The sequence below is a fragment of the Oreochromis niloticus genome, linkage group LG23, assembly GCF_001858045.2.
Source record: "Oreochromis niloticus isolate F11D_XX linkage group LG23, O_niloticus_UMD_NMBU, whole genome shotgun sequence".
Lineage (NCBI taxonomy): Eukaryota > Metazoa > Chordata > Actinopteri > Cichliformes > Cichlidae > Oreochromis > Oreochromis niloticus.
The window spans coordinates 43,906,901-43,928,839 of NC_031986.2; the positions used below are offsets into that span (position 1 = coordinate 43,906,901).

At 42.1% G+C, this 21,939-nt stretch overlaps 1 protein-coding gene across 1 annotated transcript in view; it reads right to left on the minus strand.

Moving 5' to 3' along the window:
• Positions 1-21,939, minus strand: part of cacna1ea (calcium channel, voltage-dependent, R type, alpha 1E subunit a) — a 127,968-nt gene that overhangs the window by 12,054 nt on the left and 93,975 nt on the right. Inside the window, exons 13-38 of the mRNA XM_019351946.2 lie at positions 21,488-21,529; positions 20,225-20,320; positions 19,843-20,052; positions 19,238-19,350; positions 18,916-19,028; positions 18,051-18,182; positions 14,673-14,742; positions 14,364-14,481; positions 12,746-12,813; positions 12,480-12,571; positions 9,078-9,974; positions 7,955-8,199; positions 7,340-7,451; positions 5,738-5,867; positions 5,195-5,254; positions 4,756-4,862; positions 4,543-4,554; positions 4,244-4,340; positions 3,464-3,624; positions 3,078-3,215; positions 2,149-2,350; positions 1,702-1,866; positions 836-946; positions 668-748; positions 357-542; positions 161-252 (exon numbers count right to left, since the gene is read on the minus strand). Of these exons, the coding sequence (XP_019207491.1) occupies positions 161-252; positions 357-542; positions 668-748; positions 836-946; positions 1,702-1,866; positions 2,149-2,350; positions 3,078-3,215; positions 3,464-3,624; positions 4,244-4,340; positions 4,543-4,554; positions 4,756-4,862; positions 5,195-5,254; positions 5,738-5,867; positions 7,340-7,451; positions 7,955-8,199; positions 9,078-9,974; positions 12,480-12,571; positions 12,746-12,813; positions 14,364-14,481; positions 14,673-14,742; positions 18,051-18,182; positions 18,916-19,028; positions 19,238-19,350; positions 19,843-20,052; positions 20,225-20,320; positions 21,488-21,529 (3,850 nt within the window). The remainder of the gene's footprint in view (positions 1-160; positions 253-356; positions 543-667; positions 749-835; positions 947-1,701; positions 1,867-2,148; positions 2,351-3,077; positions 3,216-3,463; positions 3,625-4,243; positions 4,341-4,542; positions 4,555-4,755; positions 4,863-5,194; positions 5,255-5,737; positions 5,868-7,339; positions 7,452-7,954; positions 8,200-9,077; positions 9,975-12,479; positions 12,572-12,745; positions 12,814-14,363; positions 14,482-14,672; positions 14,743-18,050; positions 18,183-18,915; positions 19,029-19,237; positions 19,351-19,842; positions 20,053-20,224; positions 20,321-21,487; positions 21,530-21,939) is intronic.

The following is a 21,939-nucleotide window of genomic DNA, read 5'->3' on the forward strand; positions in this document are numbered from 1 at the left end:
CTTTGCTACTGTAATCCTGCAACATAATTCAGACTACAATAGAGAAACTTATTTAGCAGCTAAGCTGGAGTGCTGTTACCTGTGAACCCACATGTTTAGATTACATAGCTTCCAATAGTGCATCTATTTTAATCAGGTTGCAGGTACTGAAGTGTCCTACCTGAATAGCAGCATCAGAGCACCAGAGAAGGATTTAAAGTTGTTGTGCTGGTTAATGTGCGTCTCCTCATTCAGCTTAATGTTCCCAAACACCTGATTGACACACACAAACAGGCAAAAGAGGACAAACTTACTGTTACTCTGCAGGATTTATTTCACCATAAAAAATACACTTAGGATGCAGGGGGACTTCTCACCTGCATGCCAATGATGGCATAGATGAAGAAGAGCATGGCAATGAGCAGGCAGACGTAGGGCAAAGCCTTAAAGGACTGAACAAAGGTCCACAACAGAATACGGATGGTGTAGCCTTGTCTTAGCAGTTTAATCAGACGGGCTGCTCGGAACAGCTTCAAGAAACTCATGTTGATCGTATCAACAAACTGGCAGAGAAACACAAGACGGGAGAAGTTGAATAGTGTGACAGCATATTCCTTTACGAACTCTGCAAAAACATGATTTCGCAATGTTCTGAAACAGAGGAACATTTAATACAGCTTTTTTTTACCTGCAGGTCGACAACAATCTCAGTGATGCTGCCCAAAACGGTGATGAAGTCAAAAATGTTCCACGTGTCTCGAAAGTAGTTCTGTTGAAACAGGAAAGCTGTTCTGAGTCATTTCCAAACACTTGTTGAATTCACTCTAAGGCTTTGCGTGTTTTTGTCTCCTCTCACCAGAAAGCCAAAGGCCAAGATCTTAAGGATGCACTCAACAGAGAAGAGAACAGTGAAAGCCGTGTTCAGGTGCTTCAGCACAGCCTCGTACGCCGGCGGGGCAGAGTAATACTGAAAACACAAAAGCGGCACATGTAAATATAAAGTGATCTTTATTATGAGGAAGCTAAAGAAGTGGATCGTTTTCCAGCCTATTCACTGCGCATCAACCTCCTCTCTGATGTGTGTGAACTTTAGCCCTGCACTCTGTAGATCTACAGGTTGATGGAAGATTCCTCCAGACCCATAAATAGTGCCTCTGTCTCTGCACCTCTCGTCTGTCGCACTATAAAAGGAGTCATTCCTCTAGGGGCGGCGGCCACAGTTAATGAGGTCATGCTAAATAGCAGCGCACGGACATTATAGATCAATATTTAATACAGGCTGAGTCACTGAGCGCCTGTCTGTCTGAACAACCAGCACAGTCCCAGAAGAGGCCAGATCAGAAAATAAATACTGGTAAAACATCAGCAGATCCAAACGCAAACATCACAGCGCATTCAGGCGGCGCCGAGAGACGAGCACATCCTTTATTTTACTGCAGAGTGACGCACCTCGGCTTATTTTAAACCCAAAGTGTTAACAGTCGCACTTTCATCACAGAATATGTTGCTGAGAAGTGATGCAAGGTGTGCTTTCCTATTAACAAACGGATGTGTGGAAAATAACACAGACTAAGTAGTCACTGCAGAGAAAGGAAAGACGTGATGCAGATAATCGCTCTTCTGCTTTCATTTATCACTAATCTAATGTTCTGCTCTCATTAAAAAATGTAAAATTTAATAAGTTCTCTGATTTCTTTCCTGTCGTTTCCTCCTTTTCCTCACCTTCATCATCAGCACGATAGTGTTGAGAGCAATCATGGCCAGGACGGTGTACTCGAATGAAGGCGACACAACGAAATGCCACAAACGGTACTGGAACGTGTGCCGATTCTGCGGCATGTATCGGGTCAGGGGCTTGGCGCTGATGGCAAAGTCTATGCATGCCCTCTGAAATACAGAGAGAACGACAGTTAAAACACGGCAGTAAGCACCAAGAATCAGCTGTCCTGTAACATAAATGTGAGGAAATTCTGATTAGACAAAATCAAAACACTCACTGATTCTAAGAGAACAATTGTGTATTTTTGATTGATGGGGCTTTTCCATGTCTGATCTCTAACATTATTGACTGCCAAGAAGAGCTGCGAGCAGCATCCTAACGAGCATATTACATTTCACTAGATTGTACCGATACTGATTCCTGCATGCCTTCTTGCTGTATGTCATCACCTCATTCTTCTCCAGGCTGCACTCCTCCATCATCTTATCTCCCTGCTCCTGGAAGGTGATGATGATGAGAGCCACAAAAATGTTGACGAAAAAGAACGGGAAGACGACAAAGTAGATGACATAGAAGATCGACATCTCCATCCTGTTGCCGTGGCTCGGACCTCTGTCCTCTTCTGTCACATCCACAGAGTGCTGCAGAACCCTGGGAAAGCAGCGGTGCAATGCTAAACCAATGCTGATATAGATGCTAATCAAACCATGACCAACAAGAAACAAACAGCCTTCATATCGGTCCCCCAAAACCTAAGATGGTGTGTGGAGGGAATTTTGAAGAAGCTCCAGCAACGCCTGTAATGTAAAGAGCGACACGTTTCGTCATCGATGATGCCCCTGATGAAGGCTGCAGACCAAAATGCGCTGCTGGAGCTTCAGCCTTATTCTCCGTGCCTCCTGGAAGTAGGTGAAGTTGTGCCAGAAAGCTCTACTCTGTGCAGGAAATTTTCTCCTTCTGAACTGTTACCCTTTGAGAACATTATTAGATCATGTGTTATAGCAGCTTTTTCTTCTGAAATTGTTTTTAAGAATTTGTTCGCCAGGATGGAGAGCAAATACAATTTCCCAAGTGGCTGAGGAAATCATTTCCAAAGGTTTATTTCCTGCCAACTGCCAATTAAGAAGGGCTGGGACAGTGCAAACCCACGAGCCCCATTTAATCTGTAGCCTCGCTGTAAGATTAAAAAATGGCAACATAGTTCTTGAATGAATCACATCTAGTAAATTTTCTTCATGAAAGGTCATACTGGACCCAGAGGACAAGCCAGATGGTAAATTGTTATAAATGCACATAAAATTAAACAAGGCTCCAATGAAAGAAAGCTGACAAGTAGAAGCTGAATTTGGCGTGAATATTTCTGTCTAACTTAACTCACTGAGGCCATCCCTCTCCAGTGGAAACCGTGAAGAGAGTAAGGAGCGCCCAGATGACGTTGTCGTAGTGAAACTCATGCCTCTTCCACTCTCTTCTCTTCACCTCTTTCTTGTCTTTCCCGTAGTCAATATAGTAACCCCTGAAGGAAAATACAACCAAACAACCATCATGATGAGGTTGTTTTTGTCATTGTCGTCACTGGTCTTGGTTTCCCTTCGCCCCCTGCTTCACCTCCCACCCTCAGCCTCAACTTCAACCACAGCCAACTCAACACACAGACGTTCATACCATCACGCTTACATATTTAGGTTTATTAACCCCATTCTCCTCAAATATTTTCAAGTTATAATTAAATATATAACATTTAGAGATATAAGAGAGCATTACTGGCAGTCTTTCTCTGTGTCCTTCGAACTGTCGGTGCAGTAGAAAAACTTCCCCTTGAAGAGCTGAACAGCGATGACGGCAAAGATGAACATAAAAAGCTTGTAGACGATTAAGATGTTGAAGACGTTCTTTAGAGACGTCACTACGCAGTCAAACACCGCCTGGAAGAGAGGAAAGCCTTACATTCAGATACTGATCAACCATGGCCAGTCTCCGCTTCTTTATTTTTAGCTTCCAGGAAGCCAGAGCACCTTGCTACTTTTACGCTTATCCGGGGCCGGGTCGTGGGGGCAGACCTCCTTCTCCCCGGCCACCTTCTCCAGCTTGTCCGGGGGAACACCAAGGCGTTTCCAGGCCAGCCGAGAGATATAATCTCTCCAGCGTGTCCTGGGTCTGCCCCGGGCCTCCTCCCGGTGGGACATGCCCGGAAGGCGGCGCCCAGGAAGCATCCTTGTCAGATGCCTGAACCACCTCAACCGGCTCCTTTCGATGTGGAGGAGCAGCGGCTCTACTCTGAGCCCCTCCCAAATGGCCGAACTTTTCACCCATCTCTAAGGGAGAGTCTAGCCACTCTTCGGAATGAAGCCCATTTCCGCCGCTTGTATCATGTATATGATTGTCAAATTTTTTACCAAATTTTAATTCTGTCTTTTAAATTTTAATTTAATTTAATTTCTCTTTGGTATAACTTTAAACTCTTAAAATCTTTTTTTTTAATGAACTGCCTCATCAAAACCAACACAGACAAATAAGCCAACTATAGTCAAAAGCATTTGGTACCTTTAGTTTAGGAAGTCTCTTGATGGTCTTCAGTGGTCTGAGGACGCGCAACACCCTCAGAGATTTGATGGTTTTGATATCCCGTCCTTTGTTATTTCTGTACAGAAACACACAGCGTCAACATCTGTTAATGTCCCATTTTTGCCTCTTCTTATTCGAAGAACTGTTTTTTTTTCACCTTTAACCCACTGTCACTACATGTATAACATGTTTTACTAATTTGACATTCTGCAGAAATTTAAATGACTACATTTAAAGTTAGTATTTTTCATAAGAGAGGACTTTTCTTAGTCTTTTACCCCATCACATTGCTGCTGGTCAATCCCACAGAGGCATCATCCACAGACAGTTAAAGCAGGAGAGAGGGACATTTATAACAACAGTTACAAACCCATAAAGGAAATGGATCAGACTGTGATGCAAAAGATAACTTACAGTTGATTTAGAGACACTTTTGTGTTAAGACATATGATTAGCTCATGAGAGTAATAAAAATAAATCACGTGACTGACGTGAGGGCGAAGGCCACCAGCGCTCCCACCACCACGACAAAGTCGAGCATGTTCCACAGGTCTCTGAAGTAGGAGCCATCATGGAGGATCAGACCCTGATCAATCATCTGAAGACAGCACAGAGCCACGCGGTGAGTTAGAGGTGATAATGAGTCAGCGAGGAAAGATTACAACCCTTCAACTTGCTGCAATAAATTCATGTTTGTTACTTCAAGGCTAAAACACAGCAGAGGGTCCTGATTCTAACATAAAAACCGGTTACTTCAACTTCTTTGGTAGTCAGATATGTTTTCATAAGAAACTGTTTTTCTGTGTTTGTTTTGTGATCTGTTACTGGACTCATCCGGCTAAACCACAAGATGTCTTTGAATTTAAATCCATTTGGTACATTTACATGATTCAGCACCATTTCTTTTGACATTTTCACATAATAACTCACCTTTATTATCATTTCAAATGTGAAGACTCCAGTGAACACGTAGTCAAAATAGCGCAGAACCTGTAAAGTCACAGCCAGAGACGCTTCAGAATTATCAGAGATGACACACAAAGGGCGCAGAAAACAATGAGCGAAAACGATTTCACAATGTTTTTTCTTTCATATGCTTCCTGATAGCTGCTTAGCAGGAAAAAGTCCCCTCAAATTACATTAATACAGCACAGGATTAGCCCTGCTCCTCCAGTGAATAACCAGGCTCAGTGTGTTTCAGACCTCATTTGCCACACTCATCAGATATAATTGCCCCCCCATCAAGCGGCCTTTTGCAAAACAGTTTAAGGATTTTTTTCCCTTCTGTTCTTAATGATATTTAATCTGCTTACCTGAGGGGAGCTAAGAAACCCGCAGTGCTGATAAAGCGTGATTGAACTCATATCTCAGGATGAGAGTGATTAAAAAAGCAGAAAGACTGGATCCTCCACTGAGACAATCGTGTAACACCTGCCTCAGACAGGTGATTCATACATTAGTGTGAACACAAACCTTATTCCAGTGCGACGAGGTGGCTACAGGGTCCTCAGCAGCCAGTGCTATGCTACTAGCAGCAATGACCAGAAGGATGGACATCTCAAAGTACCTGAGGTTCACCACATAATGACACGCTCGACGCACACTGGAGAGAGCAGAGTGGAGACCACGTGAGGCACAGATTGATACCCTATTTACAAAGAAGAGGACTATACGTTTAGCCACAGTTTATACACTTATATGCAAGGATTACAAATTCATATGAAAATGGAGAATTAAAAAAATATCAACATTTTGTTTTCTTTTTTGTTCATTTCAAACAAATATCCCATTCGGTTCCAACTTCTCCTTCTGTCACCAGGCTGCGCTGTTTCAGACTGAAAACTACCAGCAACTAAATAAAAGATAAATGAAGAGGATTTAGAGAGTCATGACAAATCCTAGAAACATTTCTGTTGAGTGCCTGATCATCTTTATCAGAACACAAGAGTGAGAGCTGCAGCTTCTTCCTCAATTTGCTGTCTGCGACATCTCATAGTTAGAAAACTTTGCTATGAAAGGCGTCTCTGAAGAAATGTTACTGACTGTCATTTCATGACGATGGATAACATGTCACAGAGCCTTTTAATTTATGAACTCTGAAAATCTGCTGCTGATCTCAGTTAATGCGACAGGTTTGCTTCCTTCAGTGTTTGGAGATTTCCATATGTGGGTATTAAAGGGTGACACACTGCAGAGCGTTGTGTTAGGAACAGTTGCACAGGGATTATTAAATATTGAAGTTAAGTGGCACAGGTAACGAAACAAACAGTGGAAAGTTGATTTAACCCTTTAAAGCCTGAACCATGAAAAAATTTAGAGAAAATGTTAATTTGCATATTTTAAATGTGTATCATATTGTTGGCATTTTTGCAATTTTTAGTTTTGCTTATTTTGCTTTTTGTCCGAAAAAAACAAACAAACCATAATACAGAAATCTCAAAAATGTACTAAAACTCATGAATCAAATACGATACACTTGGCTTTGAAGGGTTGAATCCAAGTGTATCGCTACATTTGACTGGACCAGCAGTTTTTGCAAAGTGTCATGAATTATTCTACACATGTTACACTGACAGCAATCATGTGTTTTTCACATTCACAGCCTGAATACATGAATATTCTGCAGCTGTTAGCTGTTTAATTTAATGATTTGTTTACTTTTAAAGACTGAAACCTCTAAACACAAGCCCCTTGGTCTTCATTTAAGACTGAGAAAATGCCAGATGTATAAAACCACTGACACCTAAAGCCATATTAAACTACTTATTTCTCCATTTAATTATTGGCTTTTGGGTTTACAAGGTGCACTTGAATGCACTGTTAATTTTACAAAGCATTTTGAGAGTTGGCTGCTTGAAATCCAATGGGCTCAAGCCCAGATAATCCAGGCATTGAGGCATTACTTACTGTGAGGTTGTCTGGCAACTAGAGGAGACTCTGAAACACGAGAGTGCAATTGACCTTCTAATCAAACTCTCTCTGCAATCCTACTACTGCTGCTTTACTACTACTGCACTATTATTCCCCTATCACACAGATGTTATAAAATAGTCCAAGTAAGAGACAGCAACTTACGGGTTGTCAGGTTTGAAGATGAACATGCTGTCTGGGATCACAGAGTTGGCCGGCTTCGTCTCTTCTGATTCCTCCTTCTCTGACTTACACTGTTCTGGGTCCTTACTGTTGACTGCAGGAGGTCAGGAGAAGGAGATTCTGTTTTTATCACAGTCTGCCCACTAGGATAGCATTAGCCTCAGAAAGCCAACCTAAAAACTGAAAGCTCAGTTTTCTGTGGGGATTTTTAACCCGAAAAATCCAGCGAGAGGTGATGAAGTCTAGCAGCGGTAAGCTGTGAACTGTGGAGCCTGGCTTAGGTGATGACATGACTCACTGTTTCCTTGAATGCTTTATCTCTGGAGGCTACAATGTAAATTAAGTGTAATAGATATGAGATCAAGTTCGTCCCTATAACTGCATCCTTACTCAGAGCATTACTAGAACATTTCAAAAATGCTTTTTTGAGTTTATAATAGCTGCAGATCATCCACCTGTGAGAATGGAAACCAGTCCCACGTAAACGATCACTGATGAGCTTTCAGACAAAGCTGCAAATACGAGCAGCCTCGTCACAAGTCATTAGAGAAAACAAGAAATTACCTGAAAATCACAAATCTACATTTGGTCCATTACCTTTGATTGTGGAGAGCTCGAGAGATGACTGCACATTGGGCACCTCGATGATCACACTGGAGCTTAGCTGAGATTTATCCTGTTCCTGCTGCATCTCTGTTTCTTCTTTGTTGTCCGCTGGGACAGCAGGCGCAGGCGGCTCTGAAGGCTGAGGAGGTTCTTCTTGCTTCTGGGGACACTGGTCACCAGTGTGGCTCTGGTTATCTGCTGGAGCGCTGTCCCCTTCTGCACTCTTATCACTCAGTCTGGAGATGCAGAGAGGAACACGTTACTGGACAGATGTGAGCAGCGGCTGTCCTGCTGTGACACGCTCGCAGCAGGACAGCTGCGAATCTATCGACTCCAAAGCTGGAGAAGAAATAAAACTTTGAGTATAAAAGACATAAGAAGAGATTAGAGTAGTACTCTTAAAAGACAAGTTCAGTCACTGGTCGCACAAAAGAGAGTTATGATAGCACAATACAAATAAAGACTTAAATGAAACATACTGAGATCAATTAAAACAGCAGTTTAAAGCCAAGTGTGAAATGTTGACCTCGGTCCTTTCAACATCTCTGACGTGGCATGAAATGACCAAAAACCATGACAGATTAGATTGTCTCTTACATCTTGTTTGCCAGATCGTTTGTCAGCTTTGCTGACATGAATGGAGAATAGGGAGATAATTTTATGTACAGGTGCCAATGAATGGTTGACGAAAGGACCTTAAGCTTTGGCATGCTAGTTCAAACAACTGCAAATCCACGCACACTTTGGTCATCCCTCGTCAATAATTCCTTGCAGAAACGTTAATTTATTTTTTGAAAACTAATATTAGATTAAATTAGATTTGAATTTCATTAAAATGGTCAAAGGTGCATGAAAGAAAAAAAGCTACAGATATTAATTTGTTATCTTATTAGAAGTTATGTTTTTTCTCCATTGTATCCACATAACATGTTGCTACATTTTTTCCAAGTCATATAATTAAGTATTGGGATTACAATGTGATCTCCTGGGCTGTATCTAACCTGGGCTCTCTGTTGGGATGGTATTCTCCATTTCCATTTTATCACTCCATCGGCCTTAAACTTTATCTGCCAAATAACCTCAGCTACTAAAAAGACATTTCTGTTGGTCTCACCTGCTCTCCTGATGTTTGGAGACATCTCCCTCCTTGTTTTTAGCATCTTCTGCATGCTCTTCTGCTTTCCCAGGGTTACTCTTCTTGTCCCCGACGACAGAGCAGCTTGCTGCCTGCCCTCCGTTTGCAGGAGAAGACCCCTGACTTCTGGTCTTGGTCTGATGGTCATAGTGATACAAGTCCTTCCTGCCCCTGTTTCCACCACGACCTCCCACGTCTGGAGTCAGTGCCTCCCCATTATCTGGAGGTCTGAACTTCTTTACTGCTCTGTGTTGACGCTCACCATTCAATCTGGGGCTGTGACGCTCACTGACGTGTTTGTGACTCTGATTAACATCCAGGTTTTTGCTCTGAGGGATGAGCACTGATTCAGGCGGATCTGGTATGTTCATGAACACAGAATCGGTGGGATCTGCTGATTCTGGCTCCACTGATTCGGGTATGTCACCAGACAGTGCTGCATCCAGTGGTACATCCACAGATATGGAAGAGCCTGAAGGCTGGGTCTTGGCTGGGGAAGCTAGGGGATCTGTCAGATGCTTTATACTCCCTGACGGTGTTTGCATGGCCTTGCGGTGCAGCGAAAGTGGACGTACATGAGCCTGGCTCGAGGCAGGAGGACCGTCTTTCTCCTCGGTGGGGCTACTGAACAGGATCTCTCGGCTGGACATCTGGCGGTGTCTCCGCAGCTGGCTGGTCCTCTGCTCCCACACTGACATGGTCATCCTCTTCCCTCTCTCTCTCCTGGACATGAAAGAGTTAGAGGGGTTGAGTGGTGGGGGTGGGCGGCCCTCCCTGACACTGCCACGGGCCTCCTCCAGGGAGCAGGCATAGGTAGGCCTGCTGCGGTGAATGGCTCGTTTCCTGTACAGATAGGGCCGCCTCCTGCGGCTTCCCCTGGAAAAAGGAAAATGAGGTACGATGTCAGCATATGTAGACAGAGCGCATTAAGCAGGTTTAAAATAAGGTTTCTGTAAGCTGTTTTTATTTTAGCTGTCTTAATGTATAGATCTAGGTCTGTCATGCGTTTGCTGCATATTTACAAAACAAGTGATTTGATTGAAACTCTTCATTTTTTAATTTTTGATTTATGAAATGTACGTTTGCAGTCAAAACATGTATATCACATTAACATCACAGCACACCGCAAGTGCTTGGGGTTGATGTTCGAGTGATTTACCAGTTACAAAGAGAAACTTCATCCAACATGAAGCAACTTTTTTGTTTTTCGATGAAGATGTTGGGTGAAAAAATAAGCCAGGAATTGTTGTGCGACTTGAAAAACAAAAATGCTAAGATGCAAAATGATGTCAGTGGAATAAGTCTTAGAAAAAAATGTAGCTTCAAATGATGCTGGAGAGTCGGAAGGTACAGGACAGAGCACGGACAGAACACCACACAGGATGAATCTATGAGTGAGAGATTCAGAGAGTTGAACAGACAGCGTTACTTACTGGAGCGTGGACTCTTGTGTGATCCGTGTTATCAATGAGCGATTGGTTGAAAACAAGACATTAGTGCTTTGTAAGCAGAGACAAAACAGGCCAGGAGACACACAGCAAACTGGCGCCTCATACAAAGGCGTTCGTGCCATTTACCAGCTGCTGTGAATTTATTATTCATTGCTGGAGGGAAGAAACTATTTTCTGAATTCTGCACACATAAATAAAATGAAATATTAATGCCACATTTATTTCGACTCTATTGTACACATTGCTTTAAAGAAATATTCTCAATGAGATTAAATGGATTCCAGATGCTTTGGTGTGTGTCTCCGCTGGAGCCAAGCAGCACATTGACAAACAAGATGGTAGCAGTATCAGAAACAATTAAACAACATTAATAAACATTAACAGTAAGCACAACATAGATAAAAAAGACATCTTGAGTAGACTGAAATGTTACACATTCTGAGCTACGGTATGAGGACAGGTAGAAAACACAGAGATGGGCTCCGTCAGCAAACAAAGAGTACATTTTCAGACACCCTTTGAACAAAACCAGCACATTGGGATGCAGCTCTGAACACGACTGCCACTTCAGAGCACTCACAAATTAGCATTCATGCTAGTAGAGCTAACGGGGGAATTCGAGTGCCGAGCTTCTAAATATTAGCTTGAAAATACTCGGAATACTGAGGAGTGTTTGAGAGTGGGATTAAAGACTTCCCGGTGAAAGAAAAACTGAGCACACACCAAAATGTTCCATTCTGGGTGAGTGTGCGTGCATATTTCTGTTTTTCTTCCTTTGATCATGCTGACCAGAAGCATGCGTTTCCCAAGATGAGACAATAATCAACCTCCAACGTGCAGCGTCTTGCACTTTTAACTCAGGAAATGCTGCCATGCAAAAAGTTTCTTCAGGGCTAGCAGGAGCAGACACTGCTACAGTTTCACTGCTGACATCAGAGATGAGACCAGAAACCCTTCAAGTTCAAAGTGTCCTCTGTCAAGTTGACCCTCCCAGTCTTCTCTACGGGCTCTGATAAGAACCTGGACCCTCGTCTGGTTCAAGTGAAGCTAATACTCAGCAATTTTCTTCTGTTTTGTTTTAATCTTTGTTTTCTTCATCAAGAACCTTTAACAAAAAGGGCAAGGTCTCAAGAATGAAAGACAGAGACAGAATAAATAAAGTAAGTAATTTATGTTAATATTCTGTGTTCCCATAGAATCTTCTTCATGCCCATGCAACAAACCGCTTGGTTCTCAATACACAGCGTGCATACAGAGCAGGAGGTCCCCACCTGTGTTCATGCACATGCACTTCCACCAACTATGTCAAAGCAATGTTCAATCAGTTCCCAAGGACAAAAAACAAAAGCATCTATTCTGAAAGCTGGAGACCTGGACACTGAGAAAATAAGGTCACATCACTTTATTAATAACATTTTCCAGTGAAAACATCTGCTTTGCAGAGGCACAGGCGTGTATTACTGTAATGGACACACCACCCTTAATTTGGATCCTAAGTAATCCTGTTTCCATAACAACTATGTCAGCACCTCCCACCCCAGAGTGGAGCCAGTAACCATGGAGACATAGACTTCAATTAGGAGCAAATTACAGAGCAGGGATCAGGCAGAGGATAGATAGCAGACCTTTCAGTGGACACGTACCAATAAGTCTGGAGTGGGACAGCACCTAAAACTGATTCACTCGACAACCTCTAAGTGATGTTTAACTTTTACGAGCCAGCACTGAGAGACACTCGATTTAGTCATCGTCTGTACTGATGGCACATCTAACTGTTCTACATTCTGTAGTTTTATTAGTAATCCCAAATCTATTGCACCACATGGAGGACTAGACACACTTCTTGGCTGAAGAAGGGAACAAGAGGGAGGACGAGAGAGACAGAGGGAGGAGAGAAGGTCAGGCAGGAGAGGCTGCATACAGCACTTACTCTGAGGACATGAAGGAGGACAATGGTCCAACCTCCTTCGCCTTCTGCAGAGCATGCTTCTGGTTGAACGCTGCCTCTGCTTCCTCTTCATCCTGATCAAAAGAAGAGAAGATGAGGAGGAAATTAACAGCTGTAACATCTGTAATTTTAAATAATGGAATAAAATCAAATAGCAAAAAAGAAAGAGGGGAGATTATTAAAACTACTCAGCATTAATAAAGAGAGCTGGATTAAATTACGCTTTTTTGTTATTCATGTTTTATTACCTTTGTTAGCTCTTGTGCATTGGCAAGGTTATCCACAGCAATGGCCAAGAAGACATTAAGCAAAGTGTCTGGTTACACCTGTGTTAAGGACTAACAGATTAGCTCTTTGTTAAGAGACAGATGCACCACAGTACTGCAGACTGAAATCATAAAAACCACGTTGCACCTGTGCAACAGCACTGTGCAAAAATGTCTGACAACAATGACCATCACTGAGGGACGATTGTTGGCGCCAGATGGGTTGGTTGGATGATTTTACAATTTGCTGATCTACTGAGATTTTCCTCCACAAACATCTCTAGGGGTTTACAGAGAACGGTCCAAAAAACTAAAAAACCTGAAAATATGCAGCGAGCGGCAATTATCTGGGAAAAAATGCCTTCTTACAGTAATACCAGTGGGTCAGAGGACAATGGCCAGATTGCTTTGTGCAGTTACTCAAATAAGCACTTGCTCCAACCAAGGTGAGTGCATCTGTGAACACACGACACTGAACACTGAAACAGATGGGTTACAACAGCAAAGACCACACCAGATGCCACTTCTGTCAGTTAAAAGCAGGAAATTGAGGCTACAATTTTGCATGGGCTCCCAAAACTGGACAACAGAAAATTGGAAAAACATTTCCTAGTTTGATGAGTCTTGAATTCTGTTGAGACATTTGGATGGTGGGGACAAAACTCAGCACAAACAACATTAAAGCATGGATGGATCCTTCCTTCTGTTAGTGCCTCAGGAAGGTGATGCAATGGTATGGTGGATATTTTCTTTATTAGTACCAACTGAGCATCATTTAACACATACCTTAGTATTGCTGCTAACCACCTCTTTACACAGTGTACCCATCTACTGGAGGCTGATTCAAGTAGGTTAATGCGCCATGTCACAAAGCTCAAATCATCTCAAACTGGTTTCTTGAACATTAAAATGAGTCCAAATGACCTCCACAGTACTAAGATCTCGATCCTTTTGGGGTATGGTGGGACAGTTTTGCATCATGGATGTGCTACCAATAAATCTGCAACAACTGTGTAGTGCTATCATGTCAGTAAGGGGCAAAATCTCCTGAGGAATGTTTCTATCAACTTGTTGAATCTATGTCACAAATAAGACAAATAAGTTTTGAAGGCAAAAGGGCCAACCCAGCACTCGAAAGGAGTACCTAATGAAAGATCCAGTGAGTGTAGGTTTGGTTGAGACCAAATGATGTATATGGTTCTTAATGTATATAATAGTTCTTTACTTTGACCACTTTCTAGTTAGCTGTAGATAGTTTTTGTCCGTTTGGTAAAAGAGAAATTTCCAAAAATGTAAAACGCTTCCTCCTCCTATAGACAAAGGACAACTAGAAGGAGTTCATGAAGGACATCGAGCAGACGGTCAATATTATTGATCTGTCTGCTTCACATGTCTGTTTGTATACAGTGTCTTCCACTGTCTTAATTAGAATTCAAGAATCTAACACAAATCGATATGTTAAGCTTTACACATGAGATCAAACAGGAGAGTGAACAATGGAAAAAATGGCTACAATTTCAGGTGCAATTAAGAAACATTAGAATAAACCTACGTTACATAATAACAGTAGGCTGTCTGTTATTTTTGGCATGAAGGATACAGTTTCCAAAAAGGGTCAGAACTATAAAGTAGACAGAAGACCACATGCCAGACTTTACTCCACCTTGGGAGCGAATACCATTGTACATCACCTCGTTCCAGTCCTCTCCGGTAAGGATCTGCGAGAACACACCCACAGCAGTACACAACCATGCAGAGCTTTGCTGATGAATCACCTCTAGGTCCACATTTATCAAAATGTATACTTAAAAGTAATTTTCCTATATATTTTGATTAATAGTAATAAAAAAATGTGTAAAAGCTGTGTTGAAAGTAGACAGCACAGAAACTGTCAGGTTCATTTGCAGACCTGAAAGACGGTCATGATAGCTGCAGGGAAAGTGTCAAAGTTTGTCGGAGTGTAGTCTTCAAAGATGAACCTGTAAAAAACAAGTGACATTTATAATCAAGTACTCTGATCCTGATACATTTATCCCCATGTCTGTCCAAATTTTAATTTGGACCTTTGGGATGTTACATTTCTATTAGACCATTGTGTGAAACTGTGTGACAATCAGTGAAAAATTCTTCCACTAAATCAGTGGTTCCCAAACTTTTTTTGCCAGGCCCCCCTTTTTTACAAGAAAAATGTTCGCGCCCCCCCCCCCACCTAACCCCCCCCCCCGCACAAACACATCCTCCAAACACACACACCCATATTTTGTTTACAAACTCCATTGCGGTTTATTTCACACCTCAAACATTTAGTAAACAATTAAGCAAATACAAGTAAACGGCAATAAATTACAGGTAGTAATAAAATAAACTACTAACTCTTTTACGCTACGTCCACACCTACACGGGTAGTTTTGAAAACGCAGCTGTTTCTATGCGTTTGGGCCTTTCGTCAACACGTAAACGGCGTTGCGATTCACCGAAAACGGAGATTATTTAAAACTCCTTTTTTGCGTTTACGTGTGGACGAGGATTACAGAGTTCGTCACGCAACGTCAAAGGTATGTGCCTCTTTTCACGTCACGCTGTGCGCCACGTTATTGTTTACATGAGATGAATTGCAGAATGGCAGATAGAGACAAAATACTGTTACTGTTAATCTGATTATCTTCAGGTTTTACACGCTTACATTCACACACGCAGTTACTGTCCCTCCATTTACAAAGGCAGAGGCGTCACGGTGTAATTATTTTACGTGTAGTTGTTTTTTTCCTGTGTAATAATATTCAACATTGCTGTCAATACATTTTTCAAAAAATGCCTCTCTGTGCAAAATGGGTTTAAACACATAAACAGCTGTGGGATACTGTTTGTCCGTGATTTGAACCGGGGGAACAAATTACGGCAGGATCAGCCTGATATTATTTGTATCCCGCTGTAACTTTACTGCATAAAGAGCTAACATCATGTTAGCTCTTGATTTTTAGTTCACAAACACTTCTTGTAATAACTAACTACTCCTGACATTTAATGTCGGGAGTAGTTAGTTATTACAAGAAGTGTGAACTAAAAATCAAGAATGTGGGATCCTGTTTGTCCGTGATTTGGAGAGCACAGCGCTGCTCCCGACGCAGGGAAACTAATTTTGCAGGGGAGACCTACCTTGGCACTTGTGCAGGTGAAGCCAAAAGGAAGATATGCTTCACCATATTTTCCTGTCTTTGGCTTGGAAGGAAGTTGGTTTGGAAACATATTTGGCGATGCTTCATCTCCTGCTTTGCGTTTGTGTGGGAGCCCCGTCAAAAACCTGTCCACAGTGTCCAAGCGCTCTTTTTTTTTTTTCTTTCATACAGCGCCCCCCTGCAATGGCTCTGCGCCCCCCTAGGGGGCGGGCCCCACACTTTGGGAACCTCTGCACTAAACCTTCCCTCACCTCGCCCCTCCCTCAGCCTGGTCTGCTGGAGGTTTCTTCCTGTTAAAAGGGAGTTCTTCCCTCCCGCTGTCGCCAAGTGCTTGCTCACAGGGGGTTGTCTCCTTTCTCAGAATTATCATTTACTTTACAATTTAAAGCCCCTTGGAGTGGCTGGTATTATGATTTGGTGCAAAAAAAAAAAAAAAGGAATTAAACTGTCCTTAATTTTGATAGGATGTTTGTGCCAAATGTTAGATTTGTATTGTTGATTGTCATTTATGCTTAGAAATATCTATTCATATATGTTTAGAGTTTTATAATTAGTCGTAGGGTTTGATCCTTAGTAGTCTGCAGAGACACGTTGTGTGCATTCCAGAGTGTTCTGGCATTCACACCCACATCTTGGGAGCATGTGAGAGGGCATACCTTCTCTTATTGTTTTATGGTAGGATAAATGTATCTATATCTGTTTTAGGCTAAGTGCCTTTTGTTTAGATGAACTGCTGGACTTCCAGACCAGCAGGTTTAGGGAAGTCGTTTATGGGGTCACACTCTGACCCCACACACACACACACACACACACACACACACTTACACAACGCACAGGCAAGGTACTCTTTGTGTGTATGTAGACGTGTTAATGAACCTATGCATATTCATGTGACCTCAATAAAAGAGCAGTGTTACGGGGGAGCGGACGAGAGCAACTGGGGTCAAGCGAAGGAACGGCGTTTGTCCGGTTCTCTCCTGTGCACGGAAACATGAAGAACTTTGCCTACTCGTGTCTTGCTTTGCTGTGTAATTACATTGTCTTCAACGTTCCAGCGGATAGGTTCAAGCTACAAACCTATCACCAAATTTAAATAAATTTCCACCAGGCACTCCTAAGACAGTGCAATCACAATTATAGTGAAGTCAGATGAATAACTCGAAAACGTGAATGAATCTAGCCATAACGGCTGCCTGTGCAGAGGCATAAAAATCAGTCTACAAATGACAATCCAACGTACGACAGTCTGGCTAACAGACTTTTATGTTTTTGTCTTCTCAGTTTTGAATTCTAGAGGTCGGTTTATCACAAGGACATGCTTGTCTACCTCAGCCAGCTTTTATTGAGGAAAAAGCTTGTGGGAAAGGGCCTTTGACTCAGGGGGAAACCAACGAACAATAGCAGTGTGTGTGTGTGTGTGTGTGTGTGTGTGTGTGTGTGTGTGTGTGTGTGTTTGTCAAATGTAGAGTCTTAAATCTCTACTGAGCTCACACAATGTCTTGGTATAATAAAAACAACCGTGAATAGGAGCATCTATTGCATTTATTATCTTCTCAGTTCAGTAAATAAGAATCTACGACACCATGAAGTCTGCTTCATCCTTATCATTATGTTTGTGAATGTGAATTTACTGAGAGGGAAACTTGAATTACAAAATGTGAATTTTACTTAAAGAGATTCTATTATTCTCATTTTCAACTCCATATCTTTGTTCTTGCGCTCTGGCACAGCTGCTTTGCATGATTCACTGCTCAATGACGCAGCCGGTCTGCTGATCCACAGCCTGAAGCAAGCTATTCTAGTTCCTCTCCCTTAAGCCATCTTTCTTCTCATTGGCTGCCCCTCACAAACAAGGTTTCATCAGCAGATGATTGAAATGGCTATGACGTCATAAAGCTCCATGATTGGTAAAAAACAACAGTCCGAAACAGACTGTTTATAGCAGTCTGAAGGTTTATCTTTGGTCTCAGAGGGATTACTGTAAAATAAGCTCGATTTTAGACACTCCTGCCATGTTTAATATATATATGTTTAATAAAGTATATAAATGACAGATCACAAGTTTTATAGATCTACTTTAAACAAATCTATGAATCTATGTGGAGTATTACCTTCCACCAAAGAGCTGCATGCCAAGGAGGGCAAAGACAACAATGAAGAGAAAGAGAAGGAATATGAGGGAGATGATGGACTTCATGGAGTTCATCAGAGAGACGACCAGGTTCCTCAGAGACGCCCAGTACCTTGAAAGCAATCAAACACCACATCAGTGTAAAGGAGATAAAAATGTGCAGGTGTTGGATTCAGGTTTGTGCGGTCTATCACCCCATTAACGAGAACTTAAAGGGAAACATTTAAATCTAAAGAATATGTTTACGGCTGTTGTTGGAGAATGAAAAATAATGTGAAATAAATTATGTGCATATGAGAACAAAGCCTCTCTGTTTCTCCAGAGGAAGCTGCAAAACAAAATTTCATAAATAACTGCAAGTGTCGTCTCTTTTGTCAGTGTTTGAAAAATACCAGTTTGAATGAAAAAAGAAAAAGCATCACACAGTCAGAGCGAAGCGAGTTTAAGAGGCTCCTCATCCCTGCTAGAGGCTCAAAATGCAAAACAAACTCTGAAACAAAGCTTGCTCGAGAGGGGTTGAGTTTATATAGGGTAAGATTGATTAGGAAAGCATGCAGAGATGCATCGTGGGTAATACAGGTGTCACATTTTAACAAGGATGATGATGGAGTGGAGTAAAGAAACTAAACTCGGATTATAAACTGTCTACTGTTAGCTCAGTGTTATTATAGAAATGCAAATCAGTGGCACACTATCAAACATATAGGTACCAGGTGGCTTGCTCTGTAGTTTAATTTACAAATTTACGCATGTTACTAATACTGCTAGGCTTTGGTCAACAGGGAAATGCAAATGATATAAAATCTCAACAGATGGCGAAGAGTGAGGAAACCTGCAGGACTAACTTGGTGATCTTGAAGATCCTCAGCAGACGCAGTGCACGCAGGACGCTGATGCCAAAGGAAGTGCCAGGCCTGAAGAAACCCCACAGCACTTCAAAGATGCTGCCAACAATTACCTAATGAGACATGCAGGCAAGTTACAGCGAGTTTACAAAGAGCAGCATATTGATCAAAAAAGGACAAGTGGACAGATGTTAGGGTCGTGAAGAGGAGAAAAGGAGAGGCAAACACGGTGCAGAGACAGACATGAAGGACGAGAGGACCTGATGCAGCACAATTTAAAAACACAAGCACAAATAGGAAGAGAGGGAGGCGGAGTACTGACGCTGCAGTCAAAGCAGTTGAAGGAGGAGTGGAAATAAAGACGTGGGCCCAAGCTGTACATCTTAAGGAGCATCTCAGTCAGGAACAGAGCGAGGAACAGAAACTCTGCATAGTCTGGAAACATAAATAACAAAGTTATGTCAATCAGTGCCCTCCACCACCGAATGTAATGACTGAGAAGCTTTAATTAATGCCTAGGTTGAATGATTAGGTTATATTTAACTTACACTAATGGCTTCTTTTTCTTGCAATTAAAACAATGAATCGTCGTTTCATGTTTTCTATAACTGTCACTCAAGTGGTGGCTGTGAGTGGAAGTTTGTAGTGAAGAGCTGTCATTTTTATTCAATTCAATTCAATTCAATTTTATTTATATAGCGCCAAATCACAACAACAGTCGCCTCAAGGCGCTGTATATATTTATTAGCTGCAGTCTGTTATTTTCCTCTTTTTTCTTATTTGTAGATTTGTATGTTTTCATTATTCGGAGCAAAGTCAACCTTTGTTTTTAAAACTGGACAGTGAAAGATTTCAAGCTGGACAAATGACTGACTTCCTGAGCATGTCTCATGTTGCAAAATGCTACCACAACGAGTTGTGACTCACAGAGAAAGTTGGAGAGCCATAAGGGTTGGTTATGGTGAACAATGGCTACACACAGCGTGTTGAGAGCCACAAGGCCGAGCACAGTCCAGTAGAAAGTCTGTGTCTTCACCACGCGGCGGATGGAGATGCGCAGGAGACGTTCCTTACGGCGGAAATATGCCGTCGGACCTCGCTTAGTGCTCCGGATACTTGTTCTGGTCATGGGGATGCCTTTGGGGGGGGACAGGGAGACAAACTGTGGTCAAATAGATCTAGTGTAGCATGTTCCCACTCTGAGTCTTAGAAAAATCTGTATTTAAAACTGCAGCAGGGCTCAGCGTGCACCTGCTGGTGTTTGACTTTCTGTGCCCATATGTCTGAGCCTTTGCGCACTCCCACTCACCCACAGAGGAGATGTCACCATATTGTTCCTCCCCTGGTTGCCCTTGACGCACCACATCCATGCCTCTCCTCTTGATGGTGGTGGCTCGCTTCAACACTGCAGACAGAGCAGAAATGTAAAAAAGTCCCAGAACAAGCTGCACATGTCAAATATAAGAAATGACACTGTGAGGGCAGCGACACAAGGCTGATTTTGGGTGAATGTGGCCAGAAAACAGAATTAACTATTTGCTATTGTACTGAATATTTTGAGTAGAGGAATTCTTAACAACACCCCTAAACTGCCTTGTGCATAACCACCCTCATGTTTAAAAAAACAACGTCCATAGTTGGACCAAGTCATTATGCAAGTATGCAATGAAAAGAATGAAAATAAATGATGAGAAGAAATCAAAGTGAGAGTAATATGCATGTCAAGCTACAGTCTGTGAAGTTTCAGCTAAAAGGGCAAATTCAGCTCAATAACGCTGCAGCTAAATGAGACAAAAATGATCATTTAATGTTAGTGCAATGATCCAAAAAGCTGAATGCAAATCTTCGGATGCTTCTTCATCATGGCAAACCATGCTCCGAGGCTGCTTAACAGTCCATGCATTCCTCTTTTTTGAGCCGTTACCGAGTGCTCCTGTACAGCATAAGCACACACACACGCCGTGCAGCGCACACATGCTGGAAGTGGACGTGATGAGCCTGTTTTGACCTTTTTCACTGACGGATGTGTTTATGATTACCTTTCATCTTATCCTACCGCTTCCCACACCTTTCCTCTGTGTTGTGATTTCTGAATCTACTTGTAGTCAATATTTGCTTGGGGACTTTTTAATAAACCACTGATCAAACGTGCACGCACATACGCAGCCTTTTCGCACACAGCAGTGTTTTTAATGGCAGACCAGACTCACACTCAGTCACACATGCATACAAGCACATCCATACGGCTGCATTTTTGAGACTGGTGGTTGCTAAGGCAACTGCTGTGCACCACCTTTCTTTTTAATCAAAGCTATAAGAGCATCTGCATTTATTGTCATCACAGCAGCTGCAGCCACTGTGTGTTTCTGCTACAGGTTTGTGTTGCACAATTAAATGTAACCACTGTGTCTTTGTAGAAGAACATCCTTGAAGGATTTTCTTTCCTTTCTCTAAGTGTTTGTTTCTCTGCTTATTAGTGCCACAGATGTGTGTGTTTGTGATTATGCTTGTGTGTGGTAAAATGGGGTAAGAAGTGGGTTACGCAAAGTGCAGAAGAGAGGACGGTTCTCACCATAGACACCACCTGTACTCCACTCTGGGAGCCTCCTGAGAGCTGCCAATCAATCAACATTTAATAAAAAGCCCTGCTAGTGCAGCGAGTAAAGGTCACAGTAGTGTTGAGAGGGTCAGAGTCAGAGCAGCACTAAGCTATCCGTTGGGCACTGTATCTAATGACAAGTTTCACACTATCAGTGCTCTCTGTGTGGCAATTGTTGAGACAGATGGTATGGTATGAGTAATTTCTACAAATACACGACAGCAGCAACACATCCTGAGCACCTCACATCCTGAACTTCTACACTGTGCTGCTTATTTAGAAGTAGATATAAAGATGGGTTCCCACCTATTTAATGTGAGCCTAAGGCTAAAGTCAGCTCGGTACATTTTCATAATGACATAATAGTATAAAAAGATGTTTTATGGCACATCCTGATCCCCTGATATTCTTCAGGATCTAATAAT